At 40.7% G+C, this 22,537-nt stretch overlaps 2 protein-coding genes across 4 annotated transcripts in view; one reads left to right on the forward strand and one right to left on the reverse strand.

Moving 5' to 3' along the window:
- DNAAF1 (dynein axonemal assembly factor 1) overlaps positions 1 to 21,986 on the reverse strand; it is a 35,492-nt gene extending 13,506 nt beyond the window's left edge. Inside the window, exons 1-4 of the mRNA XM_069085653.1 lie at positions 21,891 to 21,986; positions 21,283 to 21,393; positions 4,156 to 4,291; positions 2,987 to 3,078 (exon numbers count right to left, since the gene is read on the reverse strand). Coding sequence (XP_068941754.1) covers positions 2,987 to 3,078; positions 4,156 to 4,291; positions 21,283 to 21,385 — 331 coding nt within the window. The 5' untranslated portion in view covers positions 21,386 to 21,393; positions 21,891 to 21,986. The remainder of the gene's footprint in view (positions 1 to 2,986; positions 3,079 to 4,155; positions 4,292 to 21,282; positions 21,394 to 21,890) is intronic.
- Positions 21,980 to 22,537, forward strand: part of HSDL1 (hydroxysteroid dehydrogenase like 1) — a 21,311-nt gene continuing 20,753 nt past the window's right edge. Inside the window, exon 1 of one of the 3 annotated variants that reach the window (XM_069085657.1) lies at positions 21,980 to 22,106. The gene's annotated coding sequence lies outside the window, so the exon portion shown is untranslated. The remainder of the gene's footprint in view (positions 22,107 to 22,537) is intronic. The other 2 variants (XM_069085655.1, XM_069085656.1) reach the window with 2 other exon arrangements.

A 22,537-nucleotide genomic window follows, 5' to 3' on the forward strand; every position in this document is an offset into this window, starting at 1 on the left:
ATGAAGGTGTTGTAAAACAGAGGGGAAAATAAAGGGGAAAGAGAAGGAAAAAAAGGATTTATATAGTGCCGACTATGTGTGAGGCACAGTGCTAAGCACTTTACAAATATATGACTTCATTTGATCTTCACAACATCCCTATAAGTGCTCTTATCATATCCATTTTACAGTCAAGGAAACTGAGGCAGACAGTGGTTGAGTGACTTGCCCAAGGTCACCCAGTTAGTCTGTGTCTGAGGCTTCTTACATTTTCCTGACTTGGGGCCCAGCTTACTGGGCCAGCTAGCTCACTCTAAGGTAAACATCAATCTAGTTTTGCCTGAAGCTAGTCACAACAGGATGGGCAAAAGATATGTGTGACTCATCCTGTTCTACCTCTATTTTTTTTTTTAAGCAATCGGGGTTAAGTAACTTGCTCAAGGTTACATGGCCAGTCATTTATGGGTGTGGTGCTGAGTATCTGAGCCCAGACTTGATCCCCAGGTCATCCCAACACTGGAGTCAGTGCTCTTACTTGCTGTGCTACCTGGCCGCCCCTCTATTTTTTTTTTTTTAAAGAAAAATTCCCAGGTCCCAGAGCTAGGCTGCTGGGGATCTTGCCTAGGCATCTCAGGCAAGCTGCTTTCCTAATTCTAAGCATCAGGTTCCTCATCTATCAAATGGAGGGGTAGAGTGGGGCTAGCCCATAGGACTCATGTCTAAGGTATCAGTCCTACGCTTGTAAGCTGGGTGAATGCCAAGGATAGTAAGGAGAAAAAAGTACATGGAGATGGAAAGGAAAAGGGGAGAATACAAGAGAGGTATTTCAATCGGAAAATTAATTCAACAAGTATTTATTGAGTGCTTACTATGTATTCAGCATTATGCTAGAGATCACGGTGAATAGACATTGAAACTTAGGGAGAGATGACTTCCTGTCTCTTGAGGGCAGAGAAGGAGGCATGAAATAATTAGTGAAGACCATGAAAAAGCATTTTTAAGTGCCACAATGCATAAAATTAGAGGCTGGAATGTATGTTTCAGAGAGTAATGTTTAAAAAAAAGTGAAGAAAGCCAAAAATGGAGAAGGCCTTAATGAGCTTAGAGGACTTCCTGGAGGAGGTGGAATCACAGGGGCCTTGAATAATCAATGGGAGAGAATCCTGATAAAAAGAACACAAAACGACAGTATTGCATTTGAGGAACTCCTACCACCCTAAGCCCATTGCTGTTTTATTGACATTGTTGTGTTGGAAATGGTTGTCCCAAAAAATGTAAATCTACAGTGACCCCAGTCCCAAAGTTCACTGAGATGGGATTTTCTTCTTAGCAGAAGAGGGCAATGACCCATGCCTGTGTAAGGGTCAGAGCAAAACTGGCGAGGTGTAAGGGTTATGGGATTTAAAGATCTTCCATGCCCCATTGGACGTGCTGACATAGCAGGAAGGGGTGGAGCAAGAGAAAGCGAAAGCCAGAGAAAGCAAAAGCCAAGCTAGCGTTCCTGTGGTGGCTGGCGGTGGTGGCCACCGCAGCAGCAGCAGAGGCAGCAGCAGCGCGAAGCCCTTTTTGAGTTAGGACTGTTAAGGACTTTCTGCTAAGGACTCCTGCTGAGGACTACCAGGGGCCTGAGCTGCTGGGAGTGCGCTTCCAGGACGCTGGGTGGTTGCTGTGCGTGGGGAGAGGAGGACCTTTGCCTGAGGTAGCCTGTTCTGTTTTAAAGGCTTGAAAATGTGGGTGCTTTCTACTTTATCTACCTGTGCCAATGTCATAACTACTCTGATGGCTTTCACTTTCTAGTTTTGGGACTCAGTCTTTTGGTATCTTAATAAATTTTCCAGTTTATTTCCCCATATGGCAAGCATGACGTATTTTGTGATGGATAATTATATCAGCATATTTGTAATCTCTATAGGCATTGTGAATATGGCATTGCTGATACATGAGGGTGGGAGAGAGGAAAGTTCTTCTGCTTTCTTCAAGTTGCTGAGTCTCTTGGAATTTGGGGTGCTTTGGGCTTCCAGCTTCCAGAGAGAAGATGGCTGATGACAGCCCCACTTCAGGTTGCTGAGACTTTGAGAGAAAGCCAACATGAGAAGAGCTGGCAGTTTCCATCATATCCCTGTCCCCAGACTGTAACATTAGAAACTTTGGGAACTTTTCCTTGGGTGAGATCTGGGACTCTCAACTGAGTTATCTCACTCCCACTGGGAGAGCTCCTTCACCCTGTATTATCTGGTGTATGTGTATGTGTGCGCATGCGTGTGTGTGTATATGTGTGTGTGTGCGCATGCATGTGTGTGTGTTCTTTGTATACTTTCTCTGATTTCTGTTTGCTATCGAATTGGATAAATAGGTTTCTTTGCTAATTTCTATGTGTTTTCATTTTGGAATTTGTATTTTGTAGAAAGGGAGTCAAGCTTTACATTAAAGCTGAGAGTCTAGCTTCCTGCTCCCTACCACACCCCTCTCTCCCTTGATGAAACAGCAATCAGAAGGTAGAGTGAACTTGATAAACCACATCCTCTAGACTGATAGTATTTAAGGAGGCAGAGGGGTTCAATTCAAGCCTAGTACTCTGCCTCTCTGAAGAACCGAATGGGTAGACTTCTGGTCCCAGTTCCTACTTCCTTCATTAAAGAAACAGTGCTCAGGGTTGTTTAGAGAATCAAATGAGATATCTGTAAAATACTTAGCATAGTACCTGGTATGTACTAGGTGCTTAATAAATGCTTATTTTCTCCCTTCCTACAAACCCCTTTATATACATTATTTCACTGACAGTAATCTGCGAAATGGTAAGAGAAGGCATGGTAGGGTTTCTGTTCTCAGAGAAGAAGCTGAGGCCAGTGAGCATCCGTTGCAGGAGATCACCCAGGTAGCACGGGAAAGGTTAAGATAAGATCTAGGCTTTCTGACTCCATGTCCAACCCTCTTTCTGCTCTGCTCCATCTGCCTTTTGGGTCCTACAGGTGAACTTTCAACCCCTGTCTGAAAACAGAAGCCTTACCTTTGAAGTGTAAATAAAGCGTGTCATTTAATTCTGGAGTCACATACAGTTTTTGTTCCTTGCAAAGTTTTCTAAGGAAACTTTTCGTCATTCTGAAATCATAACAAAGTAAATTAAGCGATTTTAAAAAGTCAGTTATAAGATTTATGTTAAACAATCTGGAACTATCCAAAAAAGTTAAATTAAATTGTTCATAACCTTTGACCTAGAAATTTTCCTATTGGGACTACATCTCAAGGATATTAGATAGAGGAAAAGACTATACATATAAAACACTTATCATCGCGTTATTTATGACAATAAAGAGGAAGAAACAAAACATGGGTCTGAACAATTAGGGAATAAATAGGTGAACAAGATGAAATATAGCTGCACCTAAGGGATGACAAATGTGAAGGCTTTGGAGGAATCTGAGAAATTCTGAATGAAGATTACTAGAGGGTGAAGAATGCCGAGCCAAAAGAACGGTCTGCATCATGACTACAACAATGTGAATGAGATCTACAGGGTATGGCAACAGAACTCTTATTCAGTTCCAACAGTCAGAACTGTTCAAGTTAAAGGATACAGCCACTCCATTCCTGGCTTTTTGTAGAGGGTGGGGCTTTTGCTGGGAAGTGATTACTGGATCAAAAGAAAATGCAACAATAAATTTTTTAAAAGTAAAAAGAAAATCAGGATGAATAAAAGAAAAAAGTCAGTGATTAAGAGAAGGGCCCAAAGTGTGTATAGTGAAATAGTTAGGAAGCTTAATGCCTGTAAGGTAACTGTTTAACTCTTTCCTTTTGAATGTATCCAGCAAAGATACCTCAGAGGCTCCAGGGGGGGGGGAGGGGCAACTCTCCTGAGTGACACCTGAACCAGATTAAAATGTAATTGGGGAATATTTAGCAAAATAAATGAAAAATACAATAGAATATCCATAATGTTACTGTGTGGTTTTCTAAGTCATTATGAAGCCCCAGGGATTTGAGTTTGATATTACCTATGTCTAGGATCAATACTTAAAAAAAAAAAACAACATTATAATGTAACACTACACAGCATTTTCTAATACTAGTTTTTAGGATAGTTCTGTCCTAAGGAGATAGGAGCTCATTCCATAGTACTGTTTTTGGCCTAGGCTTCCACAAAAAATATCAAGAGACTATCATTAGATGTGACATTACCTCTGACGACTGTCCTCTTCATTAGTTTTTCGGCTTGAGGAGTGATTTTTTGAGTTTTGAGCACCGTTTTGCTTTTGCTCATTTTGGTACTGTTTTTCTGAAGAAGGGTCTGTAGATTTCTCTGTAGGTTTTATCTCTGAAAGAGAGAGATTTCTTTGTAATACCAGCAAAAGTTGCATGCAATAATTTTCACAAAAGGGATTCCAAACATTAATTGAAGTTAATGCCAGCATTTTAAAGTCTGTTTGCAGTTAATGTCAGCATTCTAACAGAAAAACAAAGAAAATGTACATATTTTCTAAGTCTGATCAGTAGTGTGTGGGTAAATGTTGGTAAATGTTGAATTGAGGGCTCCCTGGAAGAAAATGCACGCATGAGCACTTTTAGGTTTAATCTGCATTATTACAGTTTTCTCCATCATTGTCTAGACCATGGGTGGGGAACCTGTGGCCTCAAGGCCTCTAGGTTCTCAAGTGCAGCCCTGTTGAAATCCATGCTGGGTGGTCCTATGCTGTATCTCCCACATCTCACAATCAGTTCCAAAGTTCTTCAGAGAGGGCTTGAAAGTGTTCTTGCCTAGTGTGAGTTCTCCACAAAATAGTCTTTTAGGCAAATGCACATCACTATGCTGTGTCAGGTTACAGTGTGAAGGACTGTGACTGATCAGACCAATATGAGCTTGGAAAGCTCTACCACAGGTCGGGCACGAATAGTCTGTATGAACATTGGGGTGGATTCTCTGAATTTGCCTCTTTCACATCTTTTTTGAGCTACTTAAGTTCTGCCTTGCTCACAGAGCACAGCACCTTCTCTGATGTGGGCATGCCATGCTGGAGGTGCCCCTGTGCCAGCGTCTCCATGTCATACAATCAATCCCAAAGTTCTTAAGACGGATCTTGAGAACATCCTCGTATGGCCTCTTCTGACCACCATGTGAATGCTTGCCCTGTGTGAGTTCTCCATAAAATATTCTTTTTAGCAAGCATATGTTTTGCATCCAAACAACATGGCCATTGGAGTTGTGCTCTCTGAAGTAGTTTGAATGCCTGACAGTTTAGCTCAAGAAACATCCCTGGAAGGTACACTGCCAAGGTAAGTGAACTTATTCACAGTATTCAAAACGTCTCCATTTGCTGTAACCAATGGCTCCACGTACGGCTGGTGTGTTGCTGCCCGGTGGAGAAACTCTGTTTCCTTGGTTTTTCTAATTCTTTCTTTTAATTTCATGTAATTCTTAGGCCAAAATTAGCATAAGCAGCAGGGAATCAATTTTTTTGTTGTTGTTGATGTATCTTTTGCCTCAGAGACTGCATTGTTCACCATCATCTATGAACACAAAGTAATGCACCAACTCTCCCTCAACTTTAGTCTTGGCTTATAGCCTTTTCAAGTTAAATAATTTACCATCAGTGTGATAGCTGAGTTTGATGTTATTTTCATCCTCATTGAAGTCAGCAAGTACAGAAGACTCAAGTGAGGGTTTTTCAGGAAGGGGGAGACATGGGCATGTTTATAAGTAGCAGGAAAACAGCTAGTAAGATAGGAAGAGATTGAAGATAAGTGAGAGGGTGAAGATAATGAGTGGGAGCAATCTGTTGGAGGAGACAGCCTATATAGGTAGAGTGTGAGATGGGTGAAGAGGAGATAGAGACAGAAGGCATCTGAGTGATATAAGAAAGAGGAGAGAAGAGGGAGCTCTTGGCAAATGGGCTCAACTTTTTTTTCAATAAAACATGAAGTCAAAGTTCTCAGTTGAGAAAGTGGGGGAAGGAGGACTCATAGAAGATTTGAGGAGGGATGAACAAGTTTGGAAGAGCCACTGTGGAGAATGGGATGGTGAGTTGATTAGGGAGGCATAGTAAGATTGGGTAATAGCAGTGAGAGGTTGTGTAACATAAATTTGTAGTGGACCCAGTTAGAATAGTTATGTGATTTTGACCACCTTCATTCAACAACATATGTGTAGGAGCAAAGGTGGATGATTGGAGTTATCCAAGACTGAGGCTTGGCAGAGGATAACTGGTGATATAAGGGAGCCAGTACTCAAGGAAAGTGGGCAGAGTATAGTTGAACTGGTTCACCAAGGGTCAAGATGGAGAAAAGGAGGGAAGGTGGCTAGTTCAGAGGAGATAAGAGTCAGAGAGAATTAGAGGACAAGGGATTGGAGATCATGGTGTGGACAAAAAGTAGGGTTTGATAAAGGAGGACAGAGGGAGAAGTGGAAAGAATGGATTATGGTCTCATGAGGGATTTTAGAACTATTGAACATGGGGAGTATGACCACGTTTGTGTGTGGCTGAAGTAGAGTAACAGAGGTGGTAATGGTAAGTGAGTAGGGTGAGAAGTGCTTGGGGTATTTGAAGGAGAGTCAGTATGTATGTTGAAGTTCCCTAGTATGAGGGCAGGAGTTGGGGGGAAGGGGAAAAACTGTGAGCGAGGTACTGAAGTTGTTGAGGAAGAAAGGGGAGTGGGAGTCTGAAAAAACAGTCATGAGGATTTTGATTGGGTGGAAGATGTGGATTGTATGGACTTCAAAAGAAGAGGGTTTACTGGGTGATGGAAGGGGAGAACCTGGAAGTGGCACAGAGTCCAGGCATGAGGAGATGAGGGACTGTACCCGGATGGTGGCTGTATCAGATGAAAGAAGAAGGCATATTTGAGAGATGTTGCAAAGGTAGAAATGATGGGTTTTGACAACAGATTGGATCCAGGGTGTGAGAAGGTGATAAGTTCAGAGGGAAACCTAGCTTGGGAGCCTGAGTGACCAGGGAAGGTGGTGTCCTCCCCAGTAATAGGGAAGCTGATAGTAGAAAGTACCCAGGGCTTGGAAAGGTGGGGTTTCTAGGTAGAGGGTCATAAGTAATTCAGTGTGACTTGGAGAAATGACTTCTCTGTCTTGTGAAGATCCAGAAGTTCTAAGGTCCAACTGTGAACTGTGTGAACACTGATGTCTGGCAGTGATGCTTGTAGTCCTTTGGGGCTGACCTTTGAGATGAGAGGCCACACACTGAGAGCAGGACAGTGATGACAGGCATATGCATACTCAGGAGTGAGGGAGTGCCCAGACTCCAGAGGGCAGAGGAGAGCCAACAGTGGGGCACAAGGCAGGGACTCTGCTAACTGGGGCTGTGACTAAACACCTGAGGGACTGAGGGAAAGGGCCATGGAGCATCTAGGAAGAGGGGCTGTCTCAGTGCCTGTTCTATGCTGCCATTCATAACCTGATTCTATGACTAATCCTTTTGTTAGCCTCATCACTTTCAAGGACCTTTCTAAGAGACACAGGCCAGATTCTCAAGTCCCCAGAGAGAACTCAAATGAATGAAGTGAAAGGGGAGGGGTTGTGGGAAATGGACCATAGAGATTAGAAGGTAGTACCCAAGACTGAACTGCATCCATTTGTCAGAAATCAGGGTCTAACACTCATTAAGGCTTAAACAATTAACCCTGCACTGGGTAAGCAATCCTGGTTGGACAAAGAATAGTCCTCCTAGGAGCCGCGCTCTTTGTTTAATTCTTCAATCACACCCCTTCTACTGGCTCCTTCTTTGCTACCTATGAACACGCCCACCTCTCTCCCACCCTTTACAAAGCCCTCACTGAACCATAGCATCCCTTATAGCCATCACTCTATCTCTATCTTCCCTCCATTTCTCTGGCTAAAATTCATGAGAAATTTATCTTTGCGAGAAGCCTCCACTTCCGTTCTTCTCACTCACTCCTTAGACCCCTTCATTCTGACTTCCAACCTCACCAACAACTAAATTGCTCTAATCACCAAATCTAATGCCTTTTTTCTCAGCCCCCTTCCTTCTTGACCTCTATGCCTCTGATGCTGATATCATACTCTTCTCTTCGATACTCTCTTCTCTCTAGGTTTTTGGGACCCTGCTCTCTCCTGCTAATCGAGCCTTCTCAGTTTCCTTTGCTGGATATGTGACTGTCCCTCAGTGATCTGTCTCAGGCCCTCTGCTCTTCCCCCTCTATACTATTTTGCTTGGTGATCTCATCACCTCCCATGGATTCAAGTATCATCTCTATGTACATGATTCCAAGCTCTATGTATCCATCTCTATGCAGAGCCTCCCAGCTCTATATATCCTTCCCAAGTCCTAACCATCATTTGCCTTCTGGACATTTCAAACCAAATGTCCCATGTACAGGCGTCTCAACCTCACCATGTCCCAAGCAGAGCTCATTATTTCCCAGATTCTCACAACTTTCTTATTGCTGTTCAGGCACCGTTCTGTTCTCCTGTTCACCCAGGCTTACGATCTTGGCGTTGTCCTCTTCTCGTTCTCGCTTCTCCTACATATCTGATTTGTTATGAAGCTTTTCCACATTCACAGCAACTTTCCTATGCATTCCTTTCTCTCCACTCAAATAGCTGCCACCTGAGGCAGGCCTTCATCCCTTCCTTCATGCCTGGACTATCCAACAGCTCTTTGGTTAGCCTCCCTGCCTCATCTTTCCCCACTCCAATCCCCAGTCCACTCAGTGGCCAAAGTGATTTTCTTAAAGTGTAGTCCAACCATGTTACTTCTCTCCACCTCTACCCTCTCCCAAACCTTTACTGTAGCATTTTACTTTATTGAATCAAATAGTTTTTAATAGTCAACAAACATTAATTCTAATGCAATTGCATTATAGTGTGATATGTGATAGTCGCAGAAACTCTCAGTTTCTAGTCCCAGGTTGTGTTATATTAATTGGGTGATGGTAAAAATGAGTTTTACTGTGGAATGTCACTTGAGAAAACCTACTTGTTCCCTTCTGAATTGGTGTATGGAGTATTGATGATCTCTCACTTACTTTTTAGAGGTAATAAAGTCCAAGATTTTTTCACTCTTTTGGTATCTTCCCCTCTCCTTCATAAACCTTAACAATGCATCAAAACTATCACATCCAGCAAGTACTTCCTCTCTATACATATGACCTAGTTCAGATGCTTTTCCCTTTGTTTTATTCTGCTTCTTCAAAAAACATATCTGGAACACGAAGTTGAGTCCAAATGCAATGACTCCATTGTCCTTGATGGTAAAAGATTTAGGTATAAACATCTTTACAGATCTTTTCTATCTTTTGTCTGTTGTCCTTCCAATTTTCATCCTTAAACATCCTTAGCATGAGGTGAATTAGTCAAATCTCTCACCTGAGTCCTTAAACTTTGTGAGATTGTATAGAGTATTAATAACAATATACATATCGCTTTAAGCTTTTTCCAAGTGCCTGTGAGGTGGTGCAGGTGCCTATGATGCCAAGAGGCTAGGTAACCTGCCCATGACCACGAAGACAATAATGATCTGAACCAGATCACCTGATTCCATGTCCAGAGCAATATCCACGGGGATCAAGTCCCGGGTCTCTGCCTTGTCAGTAAAACCTGGGACTAAAAACTGAGAGTTTCTACGACTATCAGCCCAGTACTAACACCACCAGCTGCTTCCCTTTTTGTTTGGCTGTATACAGACAACAGAAAAGCTCTAGACAACCTCACAGCTTTGTTTATAGGTCCATTCTTTCTCCTTCTGAACTTATAGATGTTAAACTTTTTTCTTCTTGGGACCGCTTTTCCTTAACTTTGACACATCAGTCACTTTCCCATAAACATTCTCCCTTCTTGTTTCCCTCACTCAGAGCAGACAACATTCTCAACTGTCTCGAGCTGTTCTTTCCTCCTCCTATACCCAGAGCGTCTCTAACATCAGGATGCACAGGTTCTTTAGAAGTCAGACCGCAGACAAATTCTAATGGGCTGCTTAGGGGCCACTGGTGTTTCTTCTAATGCAGCATGGAATAGAAGAAAGAGAACCAACATTAATCAGTTGAACTGAATGCAAGACCTTCCCTCTGAAACTAAATCTCTGTGGAAATCTTGGGAAGTCCCCTCACTGTCTCAGTAGGGTATACTTTTCTCATCTGTCTGTCAAATGGAAGTATTGATCTAGAGAACCTTTAAGTTCCCTTCCATCTTGGATATGTTACATGTTACATTAGCATTTAATGGTTCTTCACAGGAAAGTGAGGTTAACTCAGATCACTGGGAAAACAAGCATCCAAAAACATAATTCTACCACGGGATCCACCCATCATGAATGGTGCTAAATGAATAAAAAATAAGAGGTTCTGAGACAATGGTTTCATAACAAGGGTAGGAAAATATATTGTTTTTCAGATGGATTTCTGCATTTTCTTGGTCTTTTTGATTAGAGGGGCACATTAGGTAGAATATCATTAGGGAACATAAGAGTAACTTCAATACACACTCCCATAGCACTTTAAGGTTTACAAGAAGGCTTTCCTGTAAGGTAAGTAGCACAAGTATTATTTATCTCCATTTTGTAGAGATGCAAGGTAATATTCTAAGAGATTAAGAATAGACTAGAGGAAAGAATGTCTTACAATGATTCCTAGGTCTTTGTCCTGGGATGAACTTTTTAGCTCATATTCTGCTGGCTTAGTTAGGAGGGCAGCACGATGTAGCAGAATGAAACTAGATTTGAAATCCAAAGACCCAGGGTTCAAGTCCTGACTGTGCTGCTTATTAGCCCCGTGACTGAGCAAAATAAGACTCTGAGTCTCAGTTTCCTCCCCTTTAAAATGGCACGATTATGATTGTACCAACCATCTCCCCAGGCTGTCGAGAGTAAAGCTCTTGGTAAACAGCGAAGGGTTACAGAAGCAGCTGCTGTTATCCCTTACAATTGAGTCGTTACAATTGAATCAGTCACTCACAGCATTAGAAGTGTGAGGACTGTGTAGAATGACAGAATTTTCTAGCGTAGAGACATCTGTGGTCATATTGTCCAATCCATACATGAAAAAGAATCCTTACAGTGACGACAACCTGGTAAGAGGCCATCCAACCTTTGTGCCTGACCTCTGGTGAGAGGAAACCCATTTCCTGTTTGGATGGCTTCAAGGCCTAAATTCTTCTCTTGTGACAACCTTCCTGATTCTGTGATCTGGGGGCCAAATAGGACAAATGTGATCCCTCTGTCACATGACATTCTTTTAAGCACTGGAGGACAGATCCTATCTACCTCTCTTCAAACAGTCTTCTCTTTTAAATGTTGAATATCTCAGGTTCCTTCGATTATGAATTTAAGGTCCCCTTCTATCATAGTTGCCTTCCTCTAGAATTTCTGTGCCTTACAAAAATGTGGTGATGGGATGGAGCACAATGCCCCAGGGAGGCTCCGACCAGGGCACTGTACAAGTGGGATCATCACCTCCTGGATGACTCCTGGACACAAGGCCTCTTTTAATTCAGCCTGGTTAATTCAGCATTAACTTTTTTGGCTGCCATATCATGCTATTAACTCACATCAAGGCCCAAATCTTTTTAAGGCAAATCATTGTCTAACCAGAGATCCTCTACCTTGTACTTGTGGGAAGTTTTTCAACCCGTACTGCAAATGCCACGAAGCAGAGGCAGATTATGAATTCTTTATGCAGATATGATCTTCCAGACCCTGAACCCTGTTCCTTTCCCCCTCTCTAGTCCCTCCAATTCTTGATCTATACAGAAGTCATAACATAGATAATTATTGTATTTCCCTTTCTCTATCATCTCTTAGAACTGATATTATGTTGTGATACTATCAACAGATGTCATATTTCTCAGTCTGTGGGGTAGGTACCTGTAATCTCAGAAAGCTGCCAGAATCAAGATCATAATAAAATACATACAAAGGTCACAATAGCCTACACAATTACAGGCAAAGTTCTACACATTTGTTAAAAAAAATTCTATACCAAATTGTGAAGGGAGTATGCCAAGACAACTAAATTACAGATTCTTTTATTATTGAAATAAGAATAAACTAATATCATGTCAAATCAATTTTATGAGACAAAACAATATCTTAAAAGTTGGGTTCAAATATTCCTACAAATAAGTTCATAAAAAAACTGACCATAACAAGTTACTATAGTGACAAGGAAGACGAAAACACAAACCCAAAAGAAAACAATGATATCAAAGGGACTACAAGCAAAGCCTCAAAGAAAAATGTGAATTGGATACAAGACAACAAAAAACTGCTGGAAGAATTAAAAAAGGATTTTAACAATCAATAAAGAAAGGTAGAGGAAAAATGGGATAGGAAATGAGACTAATGCAAGACTAATAAAAAGAGAGTCAACAGCTTGGTAAACAAAGTAAGGCAACAACAATAACAACCCTGAAGAAAGTAACACCCTAAAAAACAGAATTGGTCAAATAGTAAAACGAAGCACAAAAAATCCACTGAAGAGAACTCCTTAAAAAGAAGAATTGGTCAAATAGAAAAAGGTACAAAAGCTCACTGAAGAAACTAATTTTTTAAAAATCGGAATTGGGCAAGTGGAAACTAATGATTCCATGAGATACCAAGAAACAATAAAACAAAACCAAAAGAATGTGAAAATGTGAAAATGTATCATTGGAAAAATAACTCACCTGAAAAATAAGTCAAGAAGAAAGATATTTCAAGAATTCCTGGAATATCCTAAAAGCCATCATCAAGAAAAAAGAGCCTAGACATCAAATTTCAAGAAATGATCAAGGAAAACTGCTCTCCTATCTAGAACCAGAGGATAAAACAGAAATTGAAAGAATCCACTAATCATCTCATGGAAGAATCTCAAAAATTAAAACTCCCAGGAATATTATAGCCAAATTCCAGAGCTCCAGGTCAAGGAGAAAATATTAAAAGAAGCCAGAAAGAAACAATTTAAATACTGTAGAGCCACAGTCAGGATCACAAAATTTGGCAGCTTCCACATTAAAGGATCAGAGGATTTGGAATACAATATTCTAGAAGGTAAAGGAGCTATTCTTACAATCAAGAATAACATATCCAGAAAAACTGAGTAGAGTCCTTCAGGAGAACAAAATAGACATTTAATGAAATAAAGGACTTTCAAGCCTTTCTGATGAAAAGACTAGAACTGCATAAAAAAATCTGACTTTCAAATACAAGACTCAAAAGAAGCATAAAAGATAAATATGAAAGAGAAGTCATAAAGGAATTAATAAAACTAAAAAGTTTACATTTTATGTAAACAAACCATAGGATAATTGTAAGTCCTCAGAACTTTATCATTATTAGGGTACTTAGAATGAGTATACATAGACGGAGGGCATGGATATGAGTTGATTATGATAGGATGATATAAAAAAATTAATGGTTGAGAAAGAGGGATGCAATGAGAGAAGGAGAAAGGGAGAGGAAGTAAGGGAAAAATTGTCTCACATAAAAGATATGTACAAGGAAGAGCTTTTATGGTGAAGGGGAAAATGGAGGGGGGTTGGAGGGGAACACTTGAACCTCATTCTCATTGGAATCCACGGAAAGGGATAATAACATACAAACTCGATTGGATATAGAAATCTATCTTACCCCACAGGGAAGAAGCAAGAGAAAGGGATAAGAGAAGGGAAGCGGGGGGAGGGGGGTGCTGATGGAAGGGAGAGCAGATTAAGGGAGGTAGTGGTCAAAAGCAAAAGAGACTTAAGAGGAGGGAAAAGGTAAAAAGAGAGAGAAGGATGAACAGGTTAAAAATAGGATGGAGATAAAACATAATTAATAATCATAACTGTGAGTATGAATGGGATGAACTCATCCATAAAATGGAAGTGGATTGGAGCATGGATTAAAAATCAGAATCCAACAGTATGTTGTTTATATGAAACACACCTGAAACAGAGAGAGACACACAGAGTTAAAATAAGGGGCTGGAACATAATCTATTATGCTTTAGTTGAGGTAAAAGCAGGCATAGAAATCATGACCTCAGATAAAGCAAAAGCAATAACAGACCTAATTAAAAGAGATACATCAGGAAACTATATTTTGCTAAAAGGTACCACAGGCAATGAAGTAATATTAAACATATATGCACCAAATGGCACAGCATCCAAATTCTTAAAGGAAAAGTTAAATGAGTTATAAGAGGAAATAGACAGCAAAACCATACTTTCTCCACTCAAAACTAGATAAATCTAACCATAATATAAACAAGAAAGAAGATAAATAAATAGAATTTTAGAAAAATTAGATATGATATACCTCTGGAGAAAACTCAATGGGAATAAAAAATATATTTTTTTCTCAGCTGTACATGGCACCTTTACAAAAACTGACCATGTATTAAAGGCATAAAAACCTCACAACTGAATTCAGAAAAGCAGAAATATTAAATGCATTCTTTTCACACCATAATGAAATAAAAATATATTCAACAAAGAGCTGTGGATATATAGATTAAAAATTAATGGAAACTAAATAATCTAATCCTAAAGAATAAGTGGATCAATGAACAAATCATAGAAACAATAAACAATTTCATTGAAGAGAGTTACATTAATGAGACAACATACCAAAATTTATAGGATGCTGCCAAAGCAGTACTTAGGGGAAATTTTATATCTCTAAAAACTGACACCAATAAAATGAGGAAAAGCAGATCAATGAATTGGTGATGCAACTAAAGAAAACTTTAAAAAGAACAAATTTAAAAAACTCAAAAACCAAATTGGAAATTTTGTAAAACAAAGGAGAGATTAATAAAATTGGAAGAAAACCACTGAATTAATAAATAAAAGTAGAAGCTGGTTTCATGGGGAAAAAACAATAAAATAGATAAACCATTAGTTAATTTGATTCAAAAAAAGAAATTATTAAGAACTATTTTACCCAGTTATATGCCAATAAATCTGACAATCTAAGTGAGATGGATGAATATTTACAAAAATATAAATTGTCCAGATTAACAGAAGAGGAAATAGAATATTTAAATAATTTTATCTTAGAAAAAGAAATTGAACAAGTCATAAAAGAGCTCCCTAAGAAAAAATTCACAAGTGAATTCTACCAAACATTTAAAGAACATTTAATTCTAATACTACAGAAACTACTTGGAAAAATAGGTGGAGTCCTACCAAATTCCTTTTACAACACAACTGGCGGTGCTGATACCTAAACCAGAAAGGGCTAAAACAAGAGCTAAAAAAAGAGAAAGAAAACTATAGATCAGTTTCCCTAATGAATATTGCTGCAAAAATTTTAAATAAAATTCTAGTAAGGAGATTACAGGAATCTATCACAAAGATCATACACTATGACTAGCTGGGATTTATACCAGGAATGTAGAACTGGTTCAATACTAGGAAAACTATCAGCATAATCGACCATATCAATAAAAAAATGAATAGAAATCATATGATTATCTCAATAGATGCAAAAAGGCTTTCTGACAAAATGTAACACTCCTTCCTATTAAAAATGCTAGAAAGCACAGGGATAAGTGAAGTTTTCCTTAAAATGTTAAGAGGTATCTATCTAAAACCATCATAATGGGGATAAGGTAGAAGCCTTTCCAATAAGATCTGGGGTGAAGCAAGGATGCCCATTATCATTATTATTATCATTCAATATTGTTCTAAAATGCTAGCTATAGCAATAAGACAAGAAAAAGGAAATCAAAAGATTAGAATAGGCAAAGAGGAAAAAAAAAACCATTGCTCTTTGAAGATGATATGGTGGTAAACTTAGAAAATCCTAGAGAACTGACTAAAAAGCTACTTGAAATAATTAATAACTTCACCAACTTTTCAGGATATGAAATAAGCCCACACAAATCATCAGCATTTCTATATATTATCAACAAAGTCCAGCAGGAAGAGATAGAAAGAGAAGTTATACTTAAAATAACTGCAGACAATGTAAAACACTTGGGAGCCGACCTGCCAAGACAAACCCAGGAACTATATGGACACAATTGCAAAATACTTTTCACACAAATAAAGTCATATTTAAACAACTGGAGAAATAGTAATTGCTCATAGGCAGGTCAAGTCAATACAATAAAAATGACAATTCTACCTAACTTAATTTACTTATCCAACTCAATCAAATTAACAAAATATTATTTTACAGAGCTAGAAAAAATGATAAGAATTCATCTGGGAGAACAAAAGGTCAAGAATATCAAGGGAATCAATGAAAAATGTGAAGGGAGGTACTTTAAGTAGTATGAGATCTCAAAATGTATTACAAAGTGGTAATCATCAAAATAATCTGGTATTGGCTAAGAAACAGTGGTAGATCAGTGGAATAGATTAGGTACACAATACTCCATGGTAAATAACTGTAATAATTTAGTGTTTAACAAACCCAAAGATCTAAGATTCTGGAACAAGAATTCACTATTTATCAAAAATTGCTAGGGAACTTGGAAAGCAGTTTTGGTAGAAACTAGGTATAGACCAATATCTCACAATGTATACTGAGTTAAGGTCAAAATAGGTGCATGATTTAGATATAAAGGGTGACATCATAAGTAAGTTAGGAGAGCATGGAATACTTTACCTGTCAGATTTATGGATAAGAGATGAATTTATGATCAAACAAAAGATAAAGAGCAGGGGAGGCCAGGTAGCACAACAAGTAAGAGCACCGGGCTCCAGTGTTGGGATGACCTGGAGATTGAATCCCGGGCTCAGACACTTAACACCCACCCAGAAACACCTGGCCGTGTAACCTTGAGCAAGTTACTTAACCCCAATTGCTTAGGGGCGGCCAGGAAGTAAGAGTACTGTTTCTAGCGTTGGGATGACCTGGGGATCAAATCTAGGCTCAGATACTCAGCACCACACCCAGAAATAACTGGCCGTGTAACCTTGAGCAAGCTACTTAACTCCGATTACTTTAAAAAAAAAAAAGAGAGATAAAGAGCATTATGGATATAAAATGGATAATTGATTACATCACATAAATTTTTTTTTGTATGAACAAACCCAATGCATCTATGATTAAAAAGTTAACAGGAAATTGAAAAACCTTTTTTTATGGCAAATTTCTCTGATAAAGGACTCATTTTTCAAATATATAGAGAAATGTATCAAATTTATAAGAATACAATTCATTCTCCAATTGACAGTCAAAGGAGATGAATAGGCAGTTTTCAGATGAAGAAATTAAAGTTATCTATAGTCATATGAAAAAATGCTCTAAATCACTATTGATTAGAGAAATGCAAATTAAAACAACTCTGGTGTACTACCTCACACCTATCAGATTGACTGATATGATGGAAAAGGGAAATGACAAATGTTGGGAAGTGGAAAACAGGCACACTAATGCACTGATGGTGGAGCTGCGAACTGATTAATTTGGCACTATGCTCAAATCGTTATAAAACTGTGTACACTCTTTGACCAGCAATACCACTGCTAGGTCTGTACCACAAAGACATAAAAGGAAAAGGACCTCTATGTTCAAAAATATTTATAGTAGTTTTTTTTGTAGTGGCAAAGAATTAGAAATTGAGGGGATACCCATTAATTGGAGAATGACTGAACAAGTTGTAGGATATGATTATGATGGAATCCTATCATGCTTTAAGAAATGACTAGCAGGATGCTTTCAGTAAACCTTGGGAGACTTGCATGAACTGTGGCAAAGTGAAATAAGTAGAACCAATAGAACAATGTACCTAGTAACAGCAATATTTCATGATGATTAACTGTGAACAACTTAGCTATATGATGATCTGAAGGACTTATGATGAAAAATACTATCTTCCTTCAGAGAAAGAACTGAAGTCTGAATGCAGATTGAAGTATACTTTTAAAACTTTATTATTCTTGTTTTTTTTTAAAGTCTGTGTTTTCTTTTGCAACATGACTAATGTAGAAATGTTTTGAATGACTCCACATGTACAATCTATATCAAAGTGCTTGCTTTCTCAAGGAAAGGGGAGGGTGAGGATGAGGATCTCAAAATTTTAAAAACAAATGTTAAAAAGTTTTTGCTTACATGTAATTGAGGGGGAAAAAATGAACACACAGCAGTGAATGAAGTATAATTAAACTTTCATGTGTACAAAATGTTATGTTTTGTCACTTTTCCCCTATCCAGAGGTGAAAAATTAGAACTATAGAACAGTGGCTTCCAAACTTATTTGGCTATGTATGATAATATTTTGAGGGCTGGAATATATTGATGCAATCCATAAATGCTTGTCTAGTAGGTATGAGAATATGCAATATCCCTGAGACAAAGGGAAATCAGACCAATTTGGAAAATTAAACTCACTTTCACAACTGAAAAAAATTTCTGCACAAAATTAGTATCTCAAATATACACATAATTTCATCTTTAACATTTTAATGGAAAAAATATTGTCAACACTAATATTTAAATTTGTGAATCACATTGCATATATTTTCTTGCTAAAGAATGAACATGAGAAATGGAAAACAATATAAGGAGATGAAACACAAAACTAGTCCGTTTCAATTTTATCAGCAGAACTTTAAAGATAGAGTTTAGTGAGAAAAGAGATGAAAACTTGTTGAAAATGAAAGGCTTAGTTGATAGCATGACTTTTCCCCTTTCAACTATTTACTAATCACAAAGTAGGAGAGAAGAATGGCTCACATTTATGTGGCTTTAAAGCCTATAAAGTCATTATCTCATTTGATCCTCCTTTGGGGTATGGAATATTATTACCCTCAGTGAACAAGTAAGGAAACTGAGGCTTCTATATGAAGGTTGCCTTCAGAACCTTGCCTGCAGTATTCAGAGGAGTGTTAGCCTGGGAGTCTACAGACACAGATTAGAATCCCAGCACTTACTAATGGTATGATAGTGGGTAAGGCACTTAACCATTCTGACCCTCCTTTTCACTGAGAGTCCCTAGCCGCAAATTGCTCAGGTGCCCACTCTTCCAATGGATGGAATATATGTCTGTAGGGAGAATGCTCTATTGTTCCTTTTCTTCCCATGCTATTTCTTTTTTTGTTGTTGTTGTTTTAAGCAATTGGGGTTAAGTAACTTGCTCAAGGTTACACGGCCAGTTTTTATTGGGTGTGGTGCGGAGTATCTGAGCCCAGATTTGATCCCCAGGTCATCCCAACACTGGAGCCTGTGCTCTTACTCACTGAGCCACCTGGCCGCCCCTTTCCCATGCTATTTCATTATAGATGAGGCTGATCAAAGGAGTTCTCTCCACTGTCTACCAGCTACACCCTTGATCTCTAGAAGGCAGAAAAGAAAAAGGAACTCCAAGTCTTCAGTGAAGACTCCTTTTAAAGGCCACCCTAAAGGAGTGGCTTCTCTGACAACAGTGTTCCATAATAAATGAGCTATTTCATCATAGGTGCCCAGCCCCAGTTCACTGAAACCTTGGGAGGCACCAAGGTCTGCTCCAAGCCAACAAAACCAAAAGTTGTCTTTTGTCTTCTAACAAGGAGAAAATGGTCACCACATCGCAATCAGAGGTTCCAAAAACCAGTTCATTTCCTGGTAAGTTCATCAAATTGATCGACACTGATCCAAGGAAGTACACAGCCTCTTCTGACTGCTTTTTACCTTCTCCCTTCTACTCTTTTTCCCCAAGAGAGAATGGAAATAGAGCCGGCGGCTCCCTTACCATCTCCCTCACCTCCAGAAGTGATTCATGGCTGCCCCCAAGCAGAAGCACATGGGAGCCCAGAGAATTCCTCGTCCCTCTGGGCTTTTTATTTCCTTTTTCTGACTACAGGTCAGAGAAGAAAGACCTGAGGACAGTTTTCTAGAAGGTTTAACACATCACAGATACATGTGCTCAGTCACATGGCCTGAGAAGAGTGCATGCACAATTTCATGCCTGAACCTCTGCATCCTCCTTAGAAGATGAAGATTTCCAAGGAGGAATCCTCGAATTTGGACTAGTATGCCTCTGGCTAATCTAACTTCTGTTCCTTTCCAGAAACGTGGGGTAGAGCTAAGTCTGGAAGAACCTAGAACCTTAAAGAAAAATGGAACTCATGGAGAGGGAGAATTGTGTTGACAGTAGGCTTTTAAGAGTTTCTCTACATTCATTATAGGGTTCATTTTCTCCATTGCCTTGGGATTAAATAGAGGTGATCTCGTGGGTTTACCCATTACCACTATTTTGTTACCAAGAGTTAGCTTAACAGTACTTGCTTGAACAGCAGCTAGGTAGGTGATTACCTATATCTGTGGAAACAGACAACATAAATTGGGAGATTCCCCAGCAAAAACTCTGAGTGGGTATATATATCTGCTGGGGCAGCTAGATGGTGAAGTGGATCGAGCAATGGGCCTGGAATCAGGAAGATCTGAGTTCAAATCTTACCTCAGAGTCCTGTATGACCCTGAACAAGTCACTTACCCCTATATGACTTGGTTTCCTCATGTCAAATGAGCTGGCAAACCATTCCACTATCTTTGCTAAAAATACTCTAAACAGGGTCACAAAGAGTCATACATGAATGAACAACAATAACATATATTTGCTAAGAGAAATTAATCTTTGTGTTTAGTCCCTAAGACTGCACTAGGTCCATGTGAACCCAGAGTTTGAGGGACCCTGGGCCACAGGTTATAGTTATATGCTTTTGTTTTGAAATATTTTTTTCTGGCTAACTAATAATAAGTTTATATACATCAATGGGGGATCATGAGCAGTGGTTTTGATAGGATGTAAGCTAGAAGGGGTAGCTACCTATCACATCTAGGATCAAATACAAATTATTCTTGTTTGGCATTTAAAACTTTTAGTAAACCAGCCCCCTCCTACCATTCTAGTCTTTTTAGAACGTGCTCCGAGACTCTCTTCAGTCCAGTGACTCTGGCGTCCTGAGCAAGATACTTCATCTGTTGGCTCTAGGCACTTTCTTTGGCTCGTCCCCCATGCCTACAACATTCTCCCTCCTCAACTCTACCTACAGACTTCCCTGGCTCCTTTTAAGTCTCATCTTTGACAGGGAGCCTTCCCCAGCCCCTCTTGATTTTAGTGCCTTCCCTCCATCAGTTATTTCCTATTTATCTTGTATGTAGCTTCTTTGTATATATTTATTTGCATGTGGTCTCCTCATTGGACTGTGAGCTCCTGGAGGTACTGTGTTGTGCTTTTTCCCCTCTTTTTGTATCCCCAGTGCTTGGCATAGTGCCTGGCAAAAGCAGGTGCTTAATAAATGTTTTATTCACATATTTTTCTGTGATACAATAACGTGCTATAAAAACCTTAACGTCCTGTAGAAATGAGAGCTGTTATTGTTTCTAGAAGTCACTCATTCTAGCTGAAGTGTATTGCACAGTTTGAGCTGGGAGCTCCCTGCGCAGGGGTTACCTGCATCGGTTATCAGCACACCCTCTCCGTTTCTACAGTCCTCCGGCACACTCCCAGGCTCAGTTCCATCTTCCTGGACAGACGCTCCGGATTCTGGATGCATTTTTAGTTCTGCAAACACATACATGTGTGCAATGTTCAAGCAGGTTCTACTCGCATCTTAGAAATTATACTCGAAAGGCAGTTTTTATGGTTTAAGCAAGTCCTCCCCAGGACTGAGACTATTTCAATGGAGGCCCACTACCAGCCAAATATTGTAGGAATAGACCTCAGAGATCAACTGAGTCCAACCCTCCTCCCCCTTATTTTATAGATAGGGAAACTAAGGGGAAGAGAACTGACTTGTCCAAGGAGACTGTGTGACTGTGAAAACAGAAATAGGGTATTCCGACCTAGCGCTTTTCCCCCTCCACGAGCCACTTCCTCTTGGGGGCCCCGGCCCCGAGCCCTGCCCGCAGCCCCGTCCTAGGCGCGCTTCGAACGGGGGGGGGGGGTAGTGGTGGTGGAGCGGCGCTCTGCCCCCCTCCCGTTGGGACAGACCCCGGCGCGGCCGAGCCCCTCCCACGCCTGGGTCCCTCCGCCCGCCTCGGAGGGCCAGCTGGACAAACCTTTCACTCGGCTCTCCTCCTGCAGCTGCGCCCTAACGCTTCCTTCGTCGCCAAGGCAACCGCCCCGGCCGCACGCCCCAAGGCAGCCAACGGCCCCGCCCCGCGCCAGCCGCGGTCACGTGGGGGGTGCGGCTCGGGCGGACGCGGCGCAGCTGGGCGTGGCGCTGTGGCTGGACTGGCGGGAGCCGCTGCTGGACGGGCGCTGCGCGTCTGCAGGTAGGGCCTGCTGCGACCCCGGCCGGGGGGCCCCCTTCCCCCGACGGCTTCTGCCCTCCCGAGCGCCTCGGCCCGGCCGGGCCCGGCCCATCCCCGTTCCTGCCTGCTCTCCCCTCCCCCCTCGCCGCCCCGGCCCCATCCCAGTGTGAGCCCTTCTAGAGCTCCCCCCGCCCCGTCCTCTCCCGAATCTTCCCTCCTCCCCCAAGCCCGTCAGTAGCCTAGGCTGGGCCCAGTTCCGTCTCCGCCCCCGCCTGACCCGCGCCCCCGCCTCTCCCTGAGCCCCCCACTCCAGCTCCATTCCAGTGTGAGCCCCTCCCTCCATCCTCCCCTCCCCAGCTCCTGGTCTGAGGGCGCCCCCCTCCCCAGCTCCCTCCGTCCTCTCCCGAGCCTTCCTCTGGTCCTGGCTCCAACCCTGTCAGCGCATCACCCCC

The sequence above is a fragment of the Petaurus breviceps genome, unplaced genomic scaffold (assembly GCF_028583685.1).
Source record: "Petaurus breviceps papuanus isolate PSGF00001 unplaced genomic scaffold, PetGlider_PUasm1.0 176, whole genome shotgun sequence".
Taxonomy (NCBI): domain Eukaryota; kingdom Metazoa; phylum Chordata; class Mammalia; order Diprotodontia; family Petauridae; genus Petaurus; species Petaurus breviceps.